Genomic DNA, 21,065 nt, shown 5'->3' with positions numbered 1-21,065 from the left:
GAAGTAGCGGAGCGACTTGTATGACACTTTTTTTGACCTCGTGCTACCATTACCTCTTGTCTTTGACTTGAACCGAGGATGCCCACATGACGGCCATGATCAGCTATTTTCTTGATCTTTGAAATACAACATGCAGTGATTTGAACAAGCATCTATCTTTTGATACCCCATACCTAGAGCATTGACCATAACCTTCACACGATAGAAATTTTGTGGCAATTTCTCATATTTGAGCAACATACTCTTCACAATAGAGCACAAACGGTCAAAACATAATTGACTCAAATTAAACTCGGACTTCAGATTCAGTAGTTGAAGAACTGCAAATAAGATTGTGTGACTCTCACAACCATTCCAAAGTGGTTCGTCAACATCTCTAAGTAAATCATAAAATCTACTAGCTGCATCGTTTGGTGCTTCTTCCTCTACCCCAGTTAGTACATTACTAGGACCCATAGCAGAACCCAGTTCTGATCCTGCGACATCAAATATCAAATCCACATATGGATTATCGTGCACCACATCCACTCGTGCGTCAAAATTGTTCCTAAATTCTTCACCATAAAACGTCTAATTCTGATCATCACTCACAAAACCCTTCATGTATAGGTGATGTCTAACACCATAAGGTTCTACAAATCGATGGTTCTTGCACATCGTGCAGGGGCACCTAATCTGACATGTGGGATCTACTGTACTAATACTTACTATTGCAAATTCAATAAAATTGTCAACACCATCCATATATTCAAGCGATACCTCATTGTCAACTATCGTATAATACATCCATTCATGGTTTGCAGTCATTTTATCGTATAATGTTATGGATATTATCCTAACCAGTTAAAAGAGAATCATCAAAATGCTATGATGAAGAAAATATCGAATTTATCATACATTCGTGGTAGATGTAATGATTTGATATCACACACACACACATACACACACACACACACACACACACACATATATATATATATAATCATACAATCACAAGAACTATGATGCATGTATTGATAACTTAATATTTTCATGTGCAAAACCATTCATTTGAAGCATGTTTGAAGCATTGATAACTTACATTTATTTTCAAGTGCAAACTCATTCATAACACGATACATTCATTTGAAGCATATTTTCATGATACAATTTCACATGGAAGTCATAATCAAATTGAAAGTAACTTCATACCATGGATACAATCACATCAAACATTGCAATACATTCAAATCATTCATATCAAAATAATGTCAAACATGTACCTACAACAAACACACTCTAATACCCCGCTGACTACTACCATGACTAGCATGGAATCTGAACTCAAAAAATAAGAATACTTCTATTTTCATACATTAAAATCATGCTCAACATGATCTCCGAATTCCATCAAAGCAGTTCTAGATATCCACAACTAAGTGAGTGTGTGAACAGAAAAGTGTTGCATCAAAGAAATTAAATAACATGTGATGTACATGCATCACTTACTCACCATGGGTATTTACCCAATTTGCATTGCTTTTGTCACTTACTTACCACGGGTCGCGGGGCACAAGCGAGATCCGTTGAGAAATCTGCAAGAAACACTATGTTAAAATGAAGTTTATTACCTGATATCAAGGAGGGTGATGTCCCTTGTCGAAAACGAGCTCGGATAGGGAGACACAACCCTCTAGTGAAAGTGCGACAGACAGGGGCGCTACCCCTATCGACAGTAAGGTCAAGACAGGAAGGTCTCGCCCCCTCCCGTATCAATCATGATGCAGCGGGGTCTCGCCCTCTGCCGAGGTAAAATTTCCCAGCAGGGGGATCCGCCCCCTGCCGGGCAAAAAAGACAAAAAGCAGGGGGGCTTTGCCCCCTGTCAAAATTATTGAGGACAGGGGGCGAAGCCACCCCCTGCTAGGGAAAACAAAAGGGCAGGGAGCTTCTCCCCCTGCCGATCATTCTCTAGCAGCGGACAAGGGGGGCCTGTTGGCAAAGTCAAGAGCATAGGGGGCCTTCTGTCGATAAAGTCAAGAGGACAGGGGGGCCCTATCGACATTCGAAAGGACAAGGGCAAAGCCCTCTGTCATGCCAGAGAAAAAGAGGACAGAGGCGGAGCTCCCTGTTCTGCCGAAGAGATCAAGGGGAGGGACTGACAAAGACGATTGGGGCCTCTGCCAGCCCCCACCAACTACACAGGGGTGGGGAGGGCCCGACAGAGGCTGTCAGGCCTCTGCTGGCCCTCCAACAACCATAGGGGGAAGGGGGCGGCTACACCATAGGGGAAAGGGGGAGGGTTACCTGCGCACGGGGCTCTCTAAAAAACCCAAAGGGGGAGCAATGAGAGAGAGAACGATAGGGGAAAGAGAGAGAAGGTCGATGGACGTCGGGAGGTTGACGGGCGCTGGTCGGGCAGGCGACATGAGGTCATCGTTCGAGCGGGCGACGAGAGGTCGCCTGGCGGCGAGTGGGCGGTGGGCGGTGGGCGATGGGAGGCGGGCGGGCGATTGATGAAACAGAAAGAGAAAAGGGGCTCACATTAGAGATTTATGAAAAATTTAGCCACGGATTCATGACGACAAAAATTCTTTGCAAACGCCATCGCAAATGTGTGACGGAGTAGTGACAATTTTTTTTTGCTGTTGAGCCATTGCGAAGTTGCGATGGAGTTTGAGACGGAATTATTCTATCGCGAATCCATCGTGACGAATTCCCGACGGAATTTTTTCCGTCGCTAATTCTGCGAATAATTTGAATGTTATTCTGTCGCTAATTAGAGTTTTTCTTTTAGTGAATCATTTCTGCATATGCAGATGCTGACTGGGTAGGATGCAAGATAAAATTCTCCACTGAATAATTCCATCTCCCACCTTGGTTACCACGGACCTATTGATTTAATAAGGAGAAAAATGTCACTTGCCCCGATAACTATTCATCCTTACTATGTTTCCATGATTCAATCTCATACTTACAAGGCCATTATGTAGGTTCTTGGCCTCGATTCTTTGCTGACTTCTAAGATCTTTGTAAATGGAATCAGGATGTATATTCTATGGATGATTCACTCCCTTTAAAATGCCAATTGTGAAACTCTATTGATTTAGACGGATATAAGTGTGGAAACATGAACGAAAGAAAGTGAATTAGTGAAGAGAAGCTGTCCGTAGGATTTTCCATTATTTTTCAAGTACGAAAATACCAATGTGAGAAATGCACGTTAAGGATTGAAAAATGGTGAGGCGCTGTATTTGGTGTTGCAACTAAGTAGTTAGAGTTTGCAAAAGCTCCTTTAAGATAGTACTTGGGCAACCCATTGCAAAATAACGAAATTCTTATTACTATGGTAATGATGATGGAAATTGTGATTATGATGTTAAAATTAAAACTAAGATAGAACTGAAATATGAACAAAACATGTCCTTGACTATTCTCAGTTTAAGATGGGAAGAGTTGAACTCCCTGAGGAGCAGTTAATCTGTTAATAATGCTTAAGCATGACGTAAATTGATGTATATAACCACATGTGCAAAGAGTCACGCACAAACATATGCAATAGCTGAGAGAGAGAGAGAGAGAGAGAGAGAGAGAGAGAGAGAGAGAGATTAACATGCACAGAGAGAAAAGGTAACACAGTTACAAAGAACATCACACGCTTACACAACTTGGATTCAAAGGGCTTCATTCAAACTCTTGGATTCAAAAGCGAAAGGGTAAAAACCAAAGGATTTGCAGTAGCATTTGAAGCATAAACCTACTAAACACTTTAAACAAGACGGCAACGCAGCTACTGTCAGCTTTTCAGTTGATGACATCAGATCTTTCCTGCATCATTGAAAGGTTCATGTATATAAGCCAGAACAGAATGAAGGCCTTAGCAATTTCCTTATGTATGCAATAATCAATATCTAATTCATCACAGTACTTTCTCTCAAAAAATATGTTTCATAACACACAAATTAAGAGTCAAGCATTCACATGTGCACACATACACATGATATGGACTCATTTGCAGAACTGACAAACTTTCATTAGACCATTTATTAACATTTTTTTTTTGTTTATGGTTGGATAATGTATGCAGTTAGAGATATGGTCACAAGCACATGAACACGTACTCATGCACCATATTATTCATGCATTCAAATGCATGCTTGTATATCTACACTTATAGGCCAAGTATTCAGAGGCCATTGTGTGTGTGTGTGTGTGTGTGTGTGTGTGTGTGTGTGTGTGTGTGTGTGTGTGTGTGTGTGTGTGTGTGTGTGTGTGTGTGTGTGTGTTCATGTGTGTGTGTGTGTGTGCCTGTGTGTGTGTGAGAGAGAGAGAGAGAAGAGTGAGTACTTGTTCGCTGCTTGAGTTCACCTTTTTAGTTTCAGATGTTGATCTAAGGAGCAATTGTGGATCGAATCTAGCCCACTGTAACTCATAACGTAACAATGTATGTGGTAATTAATGAGCAAATAACTAGGACAAAATGATGGTAAAGAAAAAATAAGTTATAATACTAGCTCTGGGAAAGCTCACATTTTTGGCTGCCATGCTGAAGGCTTGTCTATGAGTGATCTGCGGGTTAGATGCTTTGATTCGTTGTATCTCCTCTCTACCAAATATTTCATGTTCATAACCATGAAGTGTACATAAGTAAAAGGGGCCTTAAGAATCTCATGACAAGTTAATGTAACTTAAATAAATATATATAACAAACGAAGTCTAAATGAAAAATACAAACATCCTCCTTACCTCATGAATCGATTGTACGCTGATGGAAGCCTGTGTTTCTTCTCGGGTGCTGCCACAAAATCCAAGTATGATACTTAGTAACAAAAAAAAAAAAGTGTATATGAACACTATGGTGTTGCCCTATATACGTAGTGTAGTAAGTATACCACAAGCCTAGGTTCTTCATTATCAGAAAAAAAAAACAATGATGATGAAAGTGTGATTAGTAGAGGTCTGTTGCATACAAACATCAATGACATTAACAATATGCACCATAAGTTCAGCCTACTAGTACAGAACACCCTAATACTGTTAGTAAAGCAGTAAAAGGACATAATATTCAATTTACTAATACTATCTAAATCTTTAGTGAAAAAATAATTGGAAATGAGTCTAAGTGGGCGTGATTCAGTAAATTGGACGAGCTGACTCTACTTTTGCCTGATTCATGACACAGAATTCAAGAATGAAACCAGATGTTAGGATCCCTTTTTTAGGTCCTCATGTCCCTCTCAGGTGGCAACATGGGAGGCCAAAAAAAAGGAAAGAGAGGGATGGGGTTTATGTTGCTTTTGGCGTAGTAGGCCTTCCCATTAGGAAGGCCTGTATGACAGGCTATTAGCTCAGTGGTAAAGCACACCCCTGATAATTGTCATTGTGCACGGTCTGTGGGGCTCTCAACCACATGAATATTTCAATGTACTCATCAGTGCCTGACCCAGAGATGTGGTTCATTCAAGGCACATTAGCATGGCATACTCTTACAGTTCAAACTGGAGTTTGAAATCAAACTTCTCTTTATGAAGATAGATGGAGCAATTCAGGTGAGAGCTAGTCGAGTCTGTTGGCTTGATTCTTTAAATAAATAGCAGTAGCAGCACCAGCACGCATTGGTGATTGCTTTTAGTTGCAGTTGTGCTGCTGGTATTGATGGTTCAGATGGTGGTGAAATGTACAAGAATGAACGAAGAAAACGAGAATGGAAAGAAAGAAAACTAAAGGGCAAAAAGATGAGACAAAAAGTGCAAGACAAATTGCATGTTTCATTGTAATAAAGTGCCTAAGAGCTGAACGAATAGCCTCAACGATCCGTGATTCATTGAAATGATACACAACAGTTCTTAGGAAAAATAATATCAATATTGATGGTGGTGATTATTAATTATAGAAAAAGCACAAACAAAACGAATGAAAAAGGTCAGGGAAGTGGGCTCGTACGTTTGACAACATGGTGCACCCTGGGGGCGTCCTCATCATTGGCTGACGTTGATGATGGTAACGATGAAGATGATGATGATGATTGCTGCTGCCACCACAATTTCAAGTTATTAAGAATTTTCAGATGCTAACGGAACAGGCTGAAAAAAAAAAATGAACTTTAGAGATTCAAATACCATGCTCATGTGAACTCCAAGTGGTCCGGGAAAGTGAAGATTGTGAGAGGAGGCAGGCCTTGTGGTTATGAAGGAAAGGTTGCTGCAGTGCCCACATTTCACAGTCACTGCATCAAGGAGCCTCCTGCAAGGAACACCAACCTGCCCACTCGCAGAGAGAGAGAGAGAGAGAGTAAATAATGAATATGTTACAAAACAGTAAGAAATATGCAACGAAGCCGACAATAAACACAAAAAAATAAATAAGTTATCACAAGAAAGAGATTAGGCCCAGGAGAGAGAGAGAGAGAGGAAATAACAAAAGAAGATCAAGAAGAGTATCGGCACATGACCCCTACTACAAGGAAAGTACCAACCGATTTAATTAGGAAAAAACGTCACTTGCCCCTATAACTATGTTTTTCCTACAGGAATTTTGGCTATCTTTTGGATCCCCATGATTAGAATACCAAAGGAAGGAAGCTTTAAAATATTTTAAAAAATGAACAGACCAAATTCTCACAAACCAAAAAACTAAAAGAATCATCTTCCCCTCTACCAAATAAATAAAGCAAAAAAGAAAAAGATTTGGCATTCTCATTAAGGTTTGCAAACAACTCACTGCAAGGATGGTGCTGCAAAAGTTACAACGGACGTAGCATAGGTGCCCAGACGATGAGATGAATTCCATTCTTCTATCTCTTTGCCAGAGAGAGAGACGGAGAGGATGGTGGTGTATTGGTCTCCGGGAGAAGAGCTTTGCGGTGATTCAACGGGTGTTCAAAGGCTTGTGTTCCACCCAAAGAGCTTTATACTGAGTGAGAGAGAGAGAGAGGTGCTCTCTCTCTCTCTCCTGTGTGTTTCGTACTGCATCGGCGCCGAGTTGAGGTGACCACTCGCCGATTTTGCCAAAGAGAGGAAGGGGCCAACCCACCATGGCAGCCTTCAAAACTTCCCCACCTCATGCATCGCGTTTCCCCATGTGATCCGCATACCCGACCCTCGTACCTCCCCTCCACACACACACACACACACACATTTCGTTCCTCCTGTTCTTTTGCTGTTGTTTGTCAATTGTCACCACCACAACACCAAAAGATTCTCCCAGTTCCACCCAAGCAGTTCAGTTCTTTAACCCATTTGTACACAATCATTGGCTTAGTCCATTGAGCATTTCCACCCATATACGGCAATTAAGTTATATGGAGGATAGGTGGGTGGTCTATGAGGTTCGGATATGGGTAATGATGTAAATAGGGATGTCAATGGATCAGATACTGAATCCAAATCCAATTAGTCGGATTCGGTAAAGCAAGTCGAATCCGGGTAATAATGGTTTTGGTTTGGAGTCTTACATTCATGTATGACAGATATTTGAATCCAACTATCTATATATATCCAGATTTGGTACTGCCCCTTTTCCATCTGAATCCAAATCCAAAATATGATCATCCAGTATCTGTTTTGGTTGGACTCAGTAAAGGCTACATCAAATTAACCAAATCCTAACCTGTTTACATCCCTAGATGTAAATGGGTCAGACTGGGGCCGGATATAGTCCAATGTATTCTAATCAGATTCATGGTCAGGTTTGGAGTCTGATGAAGAAAGCCTGCACCAAATCCAGTTCCGATACCTGTTTCTCTTAATTGGATAAACATTTAGGTGTAATCAAAGTCGGATTCAGATTCAAATACAGATTTAAAATCATTTACCCAACTTCAGCCTGATTCAAAAGTGAATTTGGTAAAAACCCATATTAGGGTTCATTGTAAAACGAGACAACACGGGACGCAACACCTGTCCTCTTTGGCATCCAAAGCTGTATGTAAGGGCGTCCCAGTACAGGTATCAGTCCTATGTCGCGGTTTTAGTTCAAAGCTAGTTTTACCTGACCTGTTTTCATCCGTTTCTATCCCACATGGTTTCTTCAAGTGAATTGCAATCAAGAAGTAAATTTTAAAACAAAAGGAGCAATATGGATCCAATCAAACAGGTCCTACCTTCTTTAGGATTAGTATATAGGTCACACTGGATCGGTACCATCTGGTTCCAGTCCCAAGCTGCTCCATTCTCGACCCTAGTTCATGTGCACTTTTACCTTGGCATTTCCCTTTGTACTGCGTGTTTTCTTCTTTCCTCCTTTTTTTTCTATTTTGTTGCTTTTTGTGACAGGCCAGTTACATGTTTATAGGAATATTTGATCCCCATACAAGGTAAAATCTAAAATGACTGAATGCAACGATCAGAGGCTTATCTTTTCAGTTTCCAAATTAAGCTTCCCAATCAAAGCCATGTTTTTTTGCAATACATCATTGCAATGCTGGACGCTTTTGTAACAGCGAGCAGTCAAACAATGGCCATAGCATCTTATAATAGGGCTGTGATGAGGAAATAGGAGCTACTTGGGGCCCCTACCCTTTTCATGTATTCAGCAGCCTATTCTGTTTTCAACTCTGTCGCTTTATTCTTTTGAATCAACATGAGAGAAAGCTCTTGCCAGTTGCCCTCTACACTGGATTTTTCAAATTTAATAAATTTTCTTTTTTAAACCCCTTTTTTCTTCTCTTTGTTATGAGAGGGGAGGAGGGTGCTGGTGGTAGTTATCCTGGATTTTGTTTAAAAAGGGAGGGCAACATTTTTTTATAATAAAATAATCCAAAATGAGGTAATTTCCCTATCTCAAAACAGAAAAAATCAAGATCGAAACATGGCAAATACACAAAAAGTAAAAAAATATTCAATCCAACTCTCAGTTGAAGAAAAACAAAACAAATCTACAGATTTTACAACCATCAATAAAAAGAGAAACATCATGCACGTACCCTTATGACTATTGCTCGATATTTATGATGAACTAAGTCATGGAGACTTGAGTTACAATATTTTCAACTGCAGCCCTAAAGTGACTCTTTATGCTTTCAAAGTATTATACTTATTAGATTTGAAATGTTTTTTTATCAGACCATAAATGATTATGATCCCGTTTTATGAAGATACAAGTATTGAACCTGCGGTGTGATATGCGGAGCAGGGTGGCATCGAGATCTAGGATTTCTCCCGACTGTGTTGGACATTTCATTTATAAACTCAGTTTTTATCTAGTACTACTTTACTAAGTAACATTGTCTGTAATAAATAACTCATTTTAGTTTGCTTACATGAAATACTTTGGTGGACAATGGGTGATTGGCTACATATTTATGACTTGCCCGGTATCTTCTAAAATCGATGATTAACTAACATCTATTTTCGCTACTGAAATCTTTTTTTAAATTCAACTGCAAAGGAAAGAAAATTTATGAATTTTGAACAAAGTTTTGTTTTGAAAATCCAAAGCATTACAAAAGAGGTCTTTCTTTCAACCATCAGTCCCTCCTTTTTGTTGAAAGCTTTTTGGGGTGGGTTTCGATTTCATTTATGCGGACAATGGTTCTTCAACAACACATGCCACAAAGCCTTATCCGCTGCACCTAAAGGGGCATTTGCATGTTGCGGAAGGAGTCTCTACGCCTCAATCCACACACAACCTCCTTTCACAGTAAATGAATTGGACCCCAACAAGAAAAGTTTATGCTGAAAAGGGGCGTCTATCATTGATTTTGGAATTTCCTTTCTGCGAGGAAAGGGGGCCCACGTTTGTGTTGCAGCGATGGGCCCCATGGAAACACATTAAAAGTTGTGTGTTTTGACTTTCCGCAACACGCAAATGCACCCTATGGAGGTGCTTGATTTCACAGGATGCCCACAACGTGGGGCCCATGCACCCACGTGAATGCAAAACATTGCATCTGATGAGTCCTATCACTACAAGAAAAATGTTAATTAGCGATGAAAATTTGCGTCAGTTTTTTTTTCGTCGCAAATTTGTGACGGATTAGCTAGAGAAAACTATCCATCGCTAATATTCGAATGATTTGTGGAATTAGCGACGGAAAAAATCCATGAATCCGTCGCTAATTAGCGACAGATTCGCGATGAGAAAATTTTCCTCGCTACTTAGCGACAGATTCGCGATAAAAAAATTATGTCTCAAACTCCATCGCAACTTAGCGACGAAAAGTTTTTCATCGCGAATCTGTCGCTAATTAGCGATGATATTTTTCCGTTGCTAATTCCCAATACAAGAAAAATGTTAATTAGCGACGAAAATTTATGACAAAAAACTTTTGTCGCAACTTCACGATGAATGAGCGACATAATTTTTCTGTCACGAAATTTCGTCGCTAATTCTATCGTTACTTTTCGATTTAAACCGACCCATCTAGGGTGTGAAAATTTTCCTCTCTCCCCGTGCGAAATTTAAACCGACCCAAAAGTCGTTCGATTTAAACCGATTTTTGACAGTATGTTCGAACGAGGACGACTTCGTGGCAGAGGAACGTGAGGAAGAAGAGGAGTCAGAGTCGTCGATGCTGAAAAACTAGGCCGGCCCGACCTCTCTGGTCTCGAACGACTCTTCTTTCGTCGGTTTCGCCGACGTTCTTAATGGCAGCGAGCTTTCCGTCCCGGTAAGTGGTTTTCTTTTCCGAGCATGGCTTTCCATTCCTGACCTTTATTTTTTCGGCCTAACAATTCTGTTGGGGGTTCTTGTTTCAGGTCGACGAACAAGCGAGGGAACCGGACAAGCGAGTGAACCAGGTCGGGAGGGTGCTAGAGAGCGCGCCGGTTGGGAGGTGAAACCATTGCCTTGTGCAGAAGACCCTGCAATGGCGGGTCGGGCCGGACAAGCGAGGAACCAGGTCGGGAGAGCACCAAAGAGCACGTCGTTCGAAGGTGCAACCACTGCCTTGTGTAGAAGACCCCGCAGTGGCGGGTGGGGCCACTCGGGTCTAAGACCCTGTGCAACGTCTGTGGGGTGTGGTACAAGTTCGGCTTATTGCTGCCGGAATACCGCCCGGCAGGTAGCAAATTTTTTTTTAATTTAACGACGGATTAGCGATAGATATTATTCGTCGCTAATCCGTCGCTAAAATAGCGATGGATTAGCGACAAATCATGTCTGTCGCAAAACCAAATTTGTGATTATTTAGCAATGGACTTGCGATAGATCATGTCTGTCGCAAATTAGTGATGAAAGTAGCGATAGACCAGTTTTATCGCTAATTAACGACCAAAAATTTATGATGAACACTATCCATCGCTAATTCGTCGCTAAACAATTTAGCGATGAATGGTGTATGTCCCTCATCCACGATTTTCTTGTAGTGTATGTGGCTAGACACCCTACCAAGCAAATTTTCACGGGAGGTGATTTTGTGTCCCACTCTGTTTGGCCCTCCCTCTTGAACAAGGAAGGACATGACAGTGTGGACACCTTCAAAAAAAATGAAAATCCAAAAATTGTCCTTATCTAGGTTGTTTGCAAACTGACAGAACATGACAATGTGTCCTTGTCCTCCCCTATCTGCTATAAACCAAAACCATGTCCGCTACATAATGATATCCAGGAAGTGCTCACTGAATCTGCTTGGCAAACGGTAACTGATTGGTCAGTCATCAGAACCAAACTCAATCTATTATCATCCCTATCTCTAGTTCCGATTCAGGCCTGAAAATTCTACATGCTGGATCCAAGATCTCCCAACCCAGTAATCCAACCATAACCACTTAAGAGGGTCCAATCGATCAGGGCCGACTTGTTGGAAGCAATAGTTTGCTAGGAGCACAAATCCGTTGGAGTTCGCAACCAAAGCAGACCCACATTATTTGTTCTGGATAGTGTATTTCCAAATATGGTTTGGATTCAAAACAAATGTGGTCTGGTAAACGTGCAAATGGGTTGGATCCAGGATGGAGGCTTTGCATCTATTGGATGTTTCTGATCTGATCAGATCCGACTTCCATATGTATTTAGCTATTCCAGATCGGATCAGGGTACAGAGATATGGATCAGGGATGGGTAAACAGATACGGAGAATTGGGTAACACCCAACCCACTTTATCGTTTCAATGCGAACCTGAACCGGGAGTCCAATGCGAAATCATAGTGGTATCAGGATCCAGAACTCGAAAGCCAGTTGGGGGAAACCCTCGCAGGATCTCCTCTTCCGGAACTCCCCGCCACTGAATCCAACGATTTTCTGGGTTTCTCATGGAAAATTCCTGTCGTTTCCAGACCAAACCGTCAATATCTTATGGGACGATTTCTAGAGTTTTTGTCAGCTGCCGGCCGGGGAATCCTAGCTCTATTTATGGGTTTTTCTCTGTCGGGAGGGTTCTGAAGGACGGAATCTCAGCGTCGATCGTTTGCTTTTGGAGCGAGCTCGGTGAGGTCGTTTCTTAGTCGCACATTTGGGTCCAAGAAAAACTACCGGTAATTTGTTTTTTTTTTCTCTTTGTTGAGATCATTTCTTGATTTTGATGTTGTTTCTGTGATTTTGATTGCGCTTCGTTCCAAAAAATTGAATTCTTTTTCTTTGTCGTGGAGAGTTATTTCATGATGTTTTAAGACTTTGGGTTAGTCATTTAGGCTTTGTTTTTTGGAAACCGTAGCTGGGATGCGAGTTAGGCCCTGTTTAGAATCTCGACGTCCATGGTAGCTGGGGAAGGAAGTATGGAATCCACAAATCCAGTGGATTTGGTACTTCCCACCTGCTTGTTTGGGAGCACCATCATAATTCCGGCAAAAACTTCCAAATCCATTATTGAAGTTGTTTGGGAGGATGTGCGGATTTCTTAGTTACCTCTTCAGCTCCACGGATTCCAAACATACATACAAACATGGTATTTGCATTTGCCTTTGAGAGGTTACTAAATCCCAAGTGACAACTGGTTTTTAGACAAACTGAAGTATGATCCTTTGAGCTAGGCCAAGTTGTTGTAGATGTAAAAAAGCTAGGTTTGCATGTCTCAAAATGTTGCGGTATTATGGTTCCTAGAACAGTATGCTTCTATTGTAGAAGAGACAGTTTGTGAGGCCGTATAAATGGGACAAATTACACGGTACTAAGACAATTAGAAAATCTAAGAACTATTTAAAGGACCAAACCAATTTAGAAACGAAAAGTCAAAATGACTTGGTCAAGAGGTCAATGTGCGGTCAAAATGGACTTCAACACCTCGTGCCTTTGCGAGTGAAGTGTGTCATCAAAGTGCTACATTGTGCCCTTTCACACACACATGTGCGTGTGCGTGTGTGTGAATGACATCCATTCTTGCAGGAAGCGCATCAACGTCTGCAAGTCACCCTAAGACACAAGGGTTTTCAAAGTATAAAAATAAAGAGCAAAGACTTTATTTAAACCACCAGAAGTTTTTCTCCTACTTAGATATGAGATTAAACACTTTTAACAGCATATTTAGTGGGAAGCAATAAATGCATCAAAACTTTACAAGGAATATGTAAATTTTCTCAACAAGAACAAAAAGTAAAAAAAAAGTAATCTAAATTTTACTTAGCTTGATAAATGGTAAACAAAGAAAAAGTATGCTTACTATGGTTAATAGGTAAACTTAAAAGCAATCCATATAGAAGGGAGTTGGAGAAATTCTTGCCATATTCATAGGAAATCAAAGGCATTGTACTTTGATTTTAGATGTTTGAAAAGCAGAGAAAAAATAATACATTTCAAATAGAGACGTTTGTAATTTATGAAGAAAACTATGCTACAATCTATGCTTACACTACCAAATTACATAGAAAACAAGAAATGGTTTAGGGAAAAACAAAGAGAAGAATTAACTGAGTCTAGAATAATCAATAATCAAATCTAGTTACAAAACCCCAAAATAATATATTTATACTAAAGCATAAAACCCTAGTCCTACGACAGATTTCAGATAAATCCAAAATCCAAACAAATCTAGATGAATTACAAAAAATAGATGAACATTTCTTAATCTAAATCGGATTATGAACCTAGTACTTCTCTAGCTTCTTCTTTCCTTTCTTCTTCATTGCTCTTTTCTGGGTTTGCCCCTGCATCAAGGCCCTACAACAAAAAGCAAACATTGAGCTCAATTTCTTCAAGGAAAACAAGCTTTGTTTTCAATGTAATTACCCCTTCTTTCTAAAACATCATTTCTTGTGGGAGGGCGAATTAGGTGCAATCACATTACACACTTCGAGTGTACCGTTGCAGCTGGCTTCCATCAATCTCTGAGGTAAATCCAATTAGCTGTGGGGTCCAACAGAAGATAGAGGGCAGATCAGGTGCAGCAACACACTAAAGTGCGCACTGTGATTGCACCTGATCTGCCTCCTACGACAGGCAAACACACTCTAAAAGAATATGATATGTGGTAAAACACTACATCTCTAATAATTTGCATGCAAGCGCTCTGAACCGACTAAATAAAAGAAATAAAAAGGAAGCCCTAGTAAATAGAGGGAAGATCAAGTGAAATGCAATTGCACACTTTTTGTGTGCTGCTACACCTGATCTCCCACCATTTATTATTAGGCCCCACAATTGACAAGTTGCATCCCAAAGATCGAGGTTGCTCAGGTGCAACAACACACTCATAGTGTGCAATCACATTGCACCTGATCCTCACTCAATTACATATGAGAAAAAAACAGAATAATGTATCCTGATTAAATAATCTTGCCCCCTACAATCTGCTATGGGGTGGCCCTGGAATCATGATCTCAAAGTGGTTTCTTTGACTTACCATCAATTTGTAAAGATTTTTTGGAATGATTCGACCATCTGCTTGTCCCAACCTATGATCCCTAGATAAAATAACCAAACATATATGCCTATCATTTAGAGAAAAGAGGCAACATCAACATCGGTTAAGGAGTCTGTGTTGGGTTAAACCACCACGTTGGTGGTGGTTACCCACGATGTGGGTAACGCTTCCCCACATGAATGTGCTCCTTCCGTTAAACCTGCAATCAGAGGGAACAGTTACTCAACCGTTCCCATTTTGAGCTTATAAAAGGGTTTCATGAGCAACCCTTTGAGAGAGCACAAATATACAGAAACAATAAGAGGGAAGAGGTTGACTCACCGGTAGCATTCGGAGGCCTGCGCTTGTGGTGGCTGTAGACCGACTGAGTTGAAGATTGACCATCTCCGGCAAGCATAGCAGCTCCATCAATGGCGGCATCAGGTACGCATGCGCTGTATGTTTTGCTTTTGCAGGGGCTTTTGCCGGATCCTATGATGCACCGCCGCCGGCGCACCAGCCCGCCAGAGGAAAACCTCAATCGACCCAACATTGGGTTATGGGCCCACACCCCGCTTCCGCTGCGGGGTGTGCTCTGGGTCGTCCAGCAAAGCAAGTCACCGTGGGGTGAGGTTGCTGCTGGTCACCGGTGCCTGTCGCCGGCACCGGCGACTGTTGTCGTTGGGCGACAGACAGACAGACAGATTAAAAAAAAAACCGTGTTACCTCTATTTTTGGGGTTTTCTGTCGGCAAGGACATCGCCGGCGTTTCCTTCTCCATCCGCCATTAAAAGGCTGCAGGAACCATCGTCGGCGACTATTGAGTCGCCAGATTTCTGAAGGCTTCTATGTTTTTGGCCGGCAGATGGCTGCTTTCGCCGGAGAAGAGGCGCCATCAGCGGCGGCATGGGTCGCCGGCCGGCAGGCAGCGTGGGTCGCCGGCGGGGGACATTGGTCGCCGATAATGGAAATGGGGAAAACCCTCTTTTCTGAAAGATCGGGGTTTTCTGCACTTTTCAAATTTTTTTTTATCGGGTCCGTTACTGGGTCGGATATGGATCCGGCCCGGATCTTTTAACCCCAGGTCCGACCTGGATTTGGTAGCTACCGGGTCAGGCCCGGATCCGGTTAAACCCCAGGTCTGACCCGGATCCGTTTCCTATCGGGCCGACCCAGATTCGGTTAAAACCTGGGTCTGACTCAGATTAGGTTAGTACTGGGTCCGACTCGGATCCGGTTAGTACCGGGTCTGACCCGGATTCGGTTTGTACCGGGTCCGATCCGGATCCGGTTTGTACCCCGGGTTCGATCTGGATCCAGTTAGTACTGGGTCTGACCCGGATCCAGATTATTTCGGGTCTGACTCGGATCCGAATACAGTTGGGTCCGACCCGGATCCAGATCATACCGGGTCTGACCCAGATCTAGTTTAAGTCGGGTCTGACCCAGATCCAGTAGGGTCCAAGCACTATTTGGCCTTAACCGGATCAGAGACTGATTCAGCCTCCTTCCGGGACCGGTTCAGAGCCGTTTTTGACCGGTTCCTTTCAGTTTCTCACCAGTTTCGAGATGCTAAGACCCTGTTTTCTTAAATATAAGAAAATACAGGGATTTTGGCATGTGATTATAGGGTTTTTATGAACTTTTGTTCATACTTGACCCAGTTCATAAGGTTCAGAACCAGTTCAGACCCTTGGATGACCGGTTTGGGGCTGTTTCAGACCGGTTCAGAGTGTTTTAAGACCGGTTCGTGATACATATGACTGGTTCATTCAATTTTAGAGTCATTTCGAGGGTCATATGTCTGGTCCATTCGGTTTACGGACTATTTTAAGATATTATTTTGTATATAATATTGGCATTAAGGATAGTCAGATAACTTAGTGTATTTATGTCACCAAAGTAACTGAATACACGTATGTTGTCAAAATGTTGTACTATCATATGGTTTTAGTCAATATTATTGTTGTACTTATATTCATGAAACGATAAACGACCCAAAGGTAGTTTTATCGTGTTTGAAATTTAAGTAGGGTAAAATAAGGTAAATGTGTCGAGATACATCACACATGAGTATCCAAAGGTACCTTGTGTTGATAGTCTAACTTCATAAGAACTTTAGTTTTACCGAATATGGTTGGTAGGCGAAGTGGTTTCGCATGTCAGAGCTCTTACCAAAGTAGGACTCCCATGACCTCCTTCACTCGCCTGGAAAGAAGCACATCAAGGGCCTTTATTCTTTTGCTTTTTCCATTAAAGTTTAGTCTCGTATGAATACTTCTTGATACATGTCTTTTGTCATGCAGTTTCTAGTTCTGTGATTTTAGATGGATCAAGCTCTATACCTTTTCTTGATGGATCTAATTTTAGTGATTGAAAAGAAACTGTTCTTTTTGCATTAGGGTATATGGATCTAGATCTGGCCCTAAGGATAGATGAACCTGCTGCCCTCACTGATCAGAGTACTGCTGATCAAAAGATTGCTTTTGAGAAGTGGGAGCGCTCGAACAGGCTTAGCTTGTTGCTTTTGAAATCTAAAGTAGCGAAGAACATTCGAAGTGCTATCCCACAATGCAGAACAGTGAGGGAATTCATGAATGCCATTGAGACACAGTTTGTAAGTTCAAACAAGGCCAGAGCCAGTACTTTGATGTCAAAACTCATATCTATAAAATATACTGGAGGGGGAAACATTCGTCAGCATATTTTGGAGATGAGGAACATAGCATCTCAGCTGAATGACATGAAGCTCACTATCTCTGATTCTTTCCTAGTGCATTTAGTCCTAACATCCTTACCCTTGAAATATGGACCTTTCAAAATCTCGTACAACACACATAATGATGAATGGACATTTAATGAACTCATGTCCAAGTGTGTTGAAGAAGAATAGAGGATGAAAGGTGAAAAGGTGCAAAGTGCACATATGGCTTCTCATACGTCAAAGGTAGGACCAAGGAAGAATGCATTTAAGAGAAATGCTAGGAAGAAGTCAACTGGGGATAAGTCATCACAAGACAAACAATCCAACTCTGCTCCCATAAAGTGCTTCTTTTATAAGAAGAAGGGACACATAAAGGCAGATTGCATAAAGTACAAGAAGTGGTTAAAAAAGAGAGGTAATTTGTCATTTGTTTCTCATGAATGTAATTTATTACAAATTCCTGAAAATAGCTGGTGGATTGATTCTGGTGCTACTGTTCATATTTCCAACCGTCTACAGCTATTCCTGAGCAAAAGGAAACCAACAATGCATGAGAAAAGCATCTATTTGGGAAACAAGATGTGTTCACATGTGAAGAGTGTTGGAACCTGCATGATTACTCTGAATACAGGCGTAGTTTTAGATCTTCATGATGTCTTTTATATTCCATTGTATAGTAGAAACTTAATTTCAATTTCAAAGTTGGATAAATTTGGATATTGTTTTAAGTTTGAAAATTCTAAATTGTTCATATTCATAAATTCAATTGAAATTGGTTCTGTATCAGTTTATGATGGTTTATATAGATTGAATGCGAAGATCCAAACTCAGGAGTCTCTAACTTCTGAATACGCATTAGTTGGAAATAAACGTAACATGACGAATGATAAATCTTACATGCTTTGGCATCAAAGGTTGGGTCATATCTCTGAAAAGAGAATAAAGAGACTGGTAAATAAAGGGATCTTGCAATCTCTAGATTTTACTGACAATGATCCATCTGTTGATTGCATAAAGGCTAAGCATACAAACACATATAAAGAGGGTGCTAAACACAATAGTGAGATATTAGAAATAGTCCATACATATGTATGTGGACCGTTTTCCCCCTGTTACACAAGCGGAAAATATTTTGTCACCTTTATTGATGACTATTCTTGGTATATGTATATCTACTTGATTTTCGAAAAATCTGATGTTTTTCAGATGTTTAAAGAATTTAAGAAACAAGCAGAGAAATAAACCGATAAGGTTATTAAGATAGTCAAGTCTGATAGAGGTGACGAATATTATGGTAGATTTACTGAGATGGGACAAAGGGAAGGACCATTAGTGTGATTTCTTAAAGAGGAAGGCATTGTGCCTCAATATACCATGCCTGGTAGTGCCTATCAGAATGGTGTAGCTGAAAGAAGAAATTATACGCTTAAGGAAATTGTCAGAGCTATGTTGAATTATTCAACACTTCCCATAAAGTTGTGGGGTGAAGCCTTAAGGACTGTTGTGCATATTTTGAATAAGGTTCCTACGAAATTTGTGCCTAAAACTCCTTACGAGCTGTGGACAGGTAGGAAACCATCACTGTCTTATATGCACATATGGGGATGTTCTGCAGAGGCTAAACTATATAACCCCCACATTAAAGCCTTTGATCCAAGAACAACCAGTCGATATTTCATTGGTTATCCAGAAAGATCAAAAGGGTACAGGTTTTATTGCCCATCTCACTCACCACAGATTATTGAAACGGATAAGGCAAAATTCCTAGAAGATGGTTCAGTAGGATTAAGTGCACTTCAAAGCCTTGGTTTTGAGGAAGTACAGGATCCAGTTTCGTCACCTGTTAAGGAAAACATCGAAAGATACCACATTTTTATTCCTAATGATGGTGTGGTTGATCATTCGATTGTTAATGCACAAATCCAAAGTGAACCTATTGTGGACAATGCAGAAGAGCACGAACAGGGTGATCAGGTTCAATCTGAGCCTGAGGAATGACCTATTTGGAGATCCACAAGGATTAGGAGATCTGTCATACATCTTGATTATGTGGTGTACCTTCAGGAGCCTGGTGATTTTATAGATATGGATGATGACTCGTTGACTTTTATGAAAGTTGTTGAAAGCAAACAATCTTCGCACTGGATAGAAGTCATGAAAGAAGAGTTAGACTCTATGGCTAAAAATCAAGTGTGGGATCTTGTCAAGTTACCTAAAGGAGTAAAGCCCATAGGGTGTAAATGGGTCTTTAAGACCAAGAAGGACTCCAAAGGTAACATAGAGAGACATAAAGCAAGATTGATTGCTAAAGGATTCACCCAAATAGAGGGCATTGACTATAATGAGACATTTTCTCCTGTCTCAACTAAGGAGTCAATGAGGACAATTTTGGCTCTCGTAGCTCATTATGACTTAGAGCTACATCAGATGGATGTAAAAACAGCGTTCCTCAACGGAGATCTGAATGAAGAGGTATACATGGAACAACCTCTTGGTTTCTCTGAAAATGATCGTTTGGTTTGCAAGCTTAACAAATCAATATATGGACTTAAACAGACCTTCCGACAGTGGTATATTAAATTTTCCCAAGTCATTGTAATTTTCGGGTTTACAGAAAACATTATTGATCAATGTATATACTTTAAGGAAAGTGGGAGTAAGTTCATTATATTGATGTTGTATGTGGATGACATTTTACTTGCAACCAACGATATAAAGTTGCTTTCAGAGACAAAACAGTTTATTGCATCACATTTTGATATGAAAGATATGGGTGAGGCTGCTTATGTTCTTGGCATAGAGATTCGTCAAGACAGAGAAAAAGGTGTTCTAGGCCTCTCCCAAAGATCCTATATAGAAAATGTGTTAAAGCGATATGGAATGGAGAATTGCTCTCCTAGTTCTACACCTATATCAAAAGGTGATAAGTTGAGCCTAAAAGATTGTCCACAGAACGATATTGACAAAGCACAGATGAGTGCTTATCTATATGCATCAGTTGTTGGCAGCTTGCAGTACGCGCAGACATGTTCTCGACCAGATATTTCTTTTGCAGTAGGGGTACTTGATAGATTTCAGTCTAATCCAGGTTTACCCCATTGGAAGGTTGCCAAGAAAGTCTTGCGGTATTTGCAAGGGACAAAAGACTATATGTTAACGTATCATAAAGTTGATCACCTCGAGGTCATTGGCTACTCAAATGCGGATTTAGGAGGATGCCTTGATAGTAGAAAGTCTACTATTGGGTACGTCTTCTTTCTTGTTGAGGGCGTGATTTCTTGGAGGAGTGGAAAACAGATGACCACTGCTGCCCACACCATAGAGGCAGAATTCATAACATTGTACGAGACTACTTCGCAGGCTATATGGTTAAAGAACTTCATATCACAATTAAAGGTGGTTGATTCCATTGGGAAGCCACTGAAGGTCTACTGTGATAATGAAGCTGCAGTGTCCTTTTAGAACAACAACAAAAGTGCTACGTCATGCAAGCATATGGAATTGAAGTATTTTGTTGTTAAAGAAAGGACAGAGAATCATTTAGTGCATATTGTCAATATTGGTACCAAAGAAATGATCGTTGATCCTCTTACTAAAGGGCTAGCACCGGGATTATATTCCGAACATGTAATGAGGATGGGATTGTTAAACTCTTTTTGACATATGCATA

General features: G+C 40.8%; 1 protein-coding gene across 1 annotated transcript; it reads right to left on the bottom strand.

Annotated features, from left to right (window-relative positions):
* Positions 1-3,676: 3,676 nt before the first annotated feature.
* On the bottom strand, positions 3,677-6,766 carry LOC149813059 (protein DROOPING LEAF-like). Its single transcript, XM_089991743.1, has 7 exons — positions 6,698-6,766; positions 6,097-6,237; positions 5,921-6,008; positions 4,724-4,772; positions 4,508-4,583; positions 4,325-4,399; positions 3,677-3,805 (listed from the first exon to the last, which is right to left on the bottom strand). The coding sequence occupies exons 1-7, from the start codon at positions 6,764-6,766 to the stop codon at positions 3,782-3,784; spliced, it is 522 nt and encodes a 173-aa protein (XP_089847869.1). The 3' UTR covers positions 3,677-3,781.
* Positions 6,767-21,065: the final 14,299 nt, after the last annotated feature.

This window comes from Nuphar pumila, chromosome 16 (assembly GCF_984573655.1).
Source record: "Nuphar pumila chromosome 16, dmNupPumi1.hap1.1, whole genome shotgun sequence".
Lineage (NCBI taxonomy): Eukaryota > Viridiplantae > Streptophyta > Magnoliopsida > Nymphaeales > Nymphaeaceae > Nuphar > Nuphar pumila.
The sequence above is the reverse complement of the archived record's forward strand: the minus strand, read 5'-3'. Positions and strand labels throughout refer to the sequence as shown.

What these genes read in the sequence shown, in the direction of transcription:
- LOC149813059 (XM_089991743.1), bottom strand. Translation starts at nt 6,766, where the DNA reads ATGGAATTCATCTCATCGTCTGGGCACCTATGCTACGTCCGTTGTAAC. An exon ending in GGTGCACCATGTTGTCAAAC is followed by an intron (nt 4,773 to 5,920) that starts GTACGAGCCCAC and finishes ATTTTGTGGCAG; the next exon opens with CACCCGAGAAGAAACACAGG. An exon ending in TCAGCATGGCAGCCAAAAAT is followed by an intron (nt 4,400 to 4,507) that starts GTGAGCTTTCCC and finishes TATGAGTTACAG; the next exon opens with TGGGCTAGATTCGATCCACA.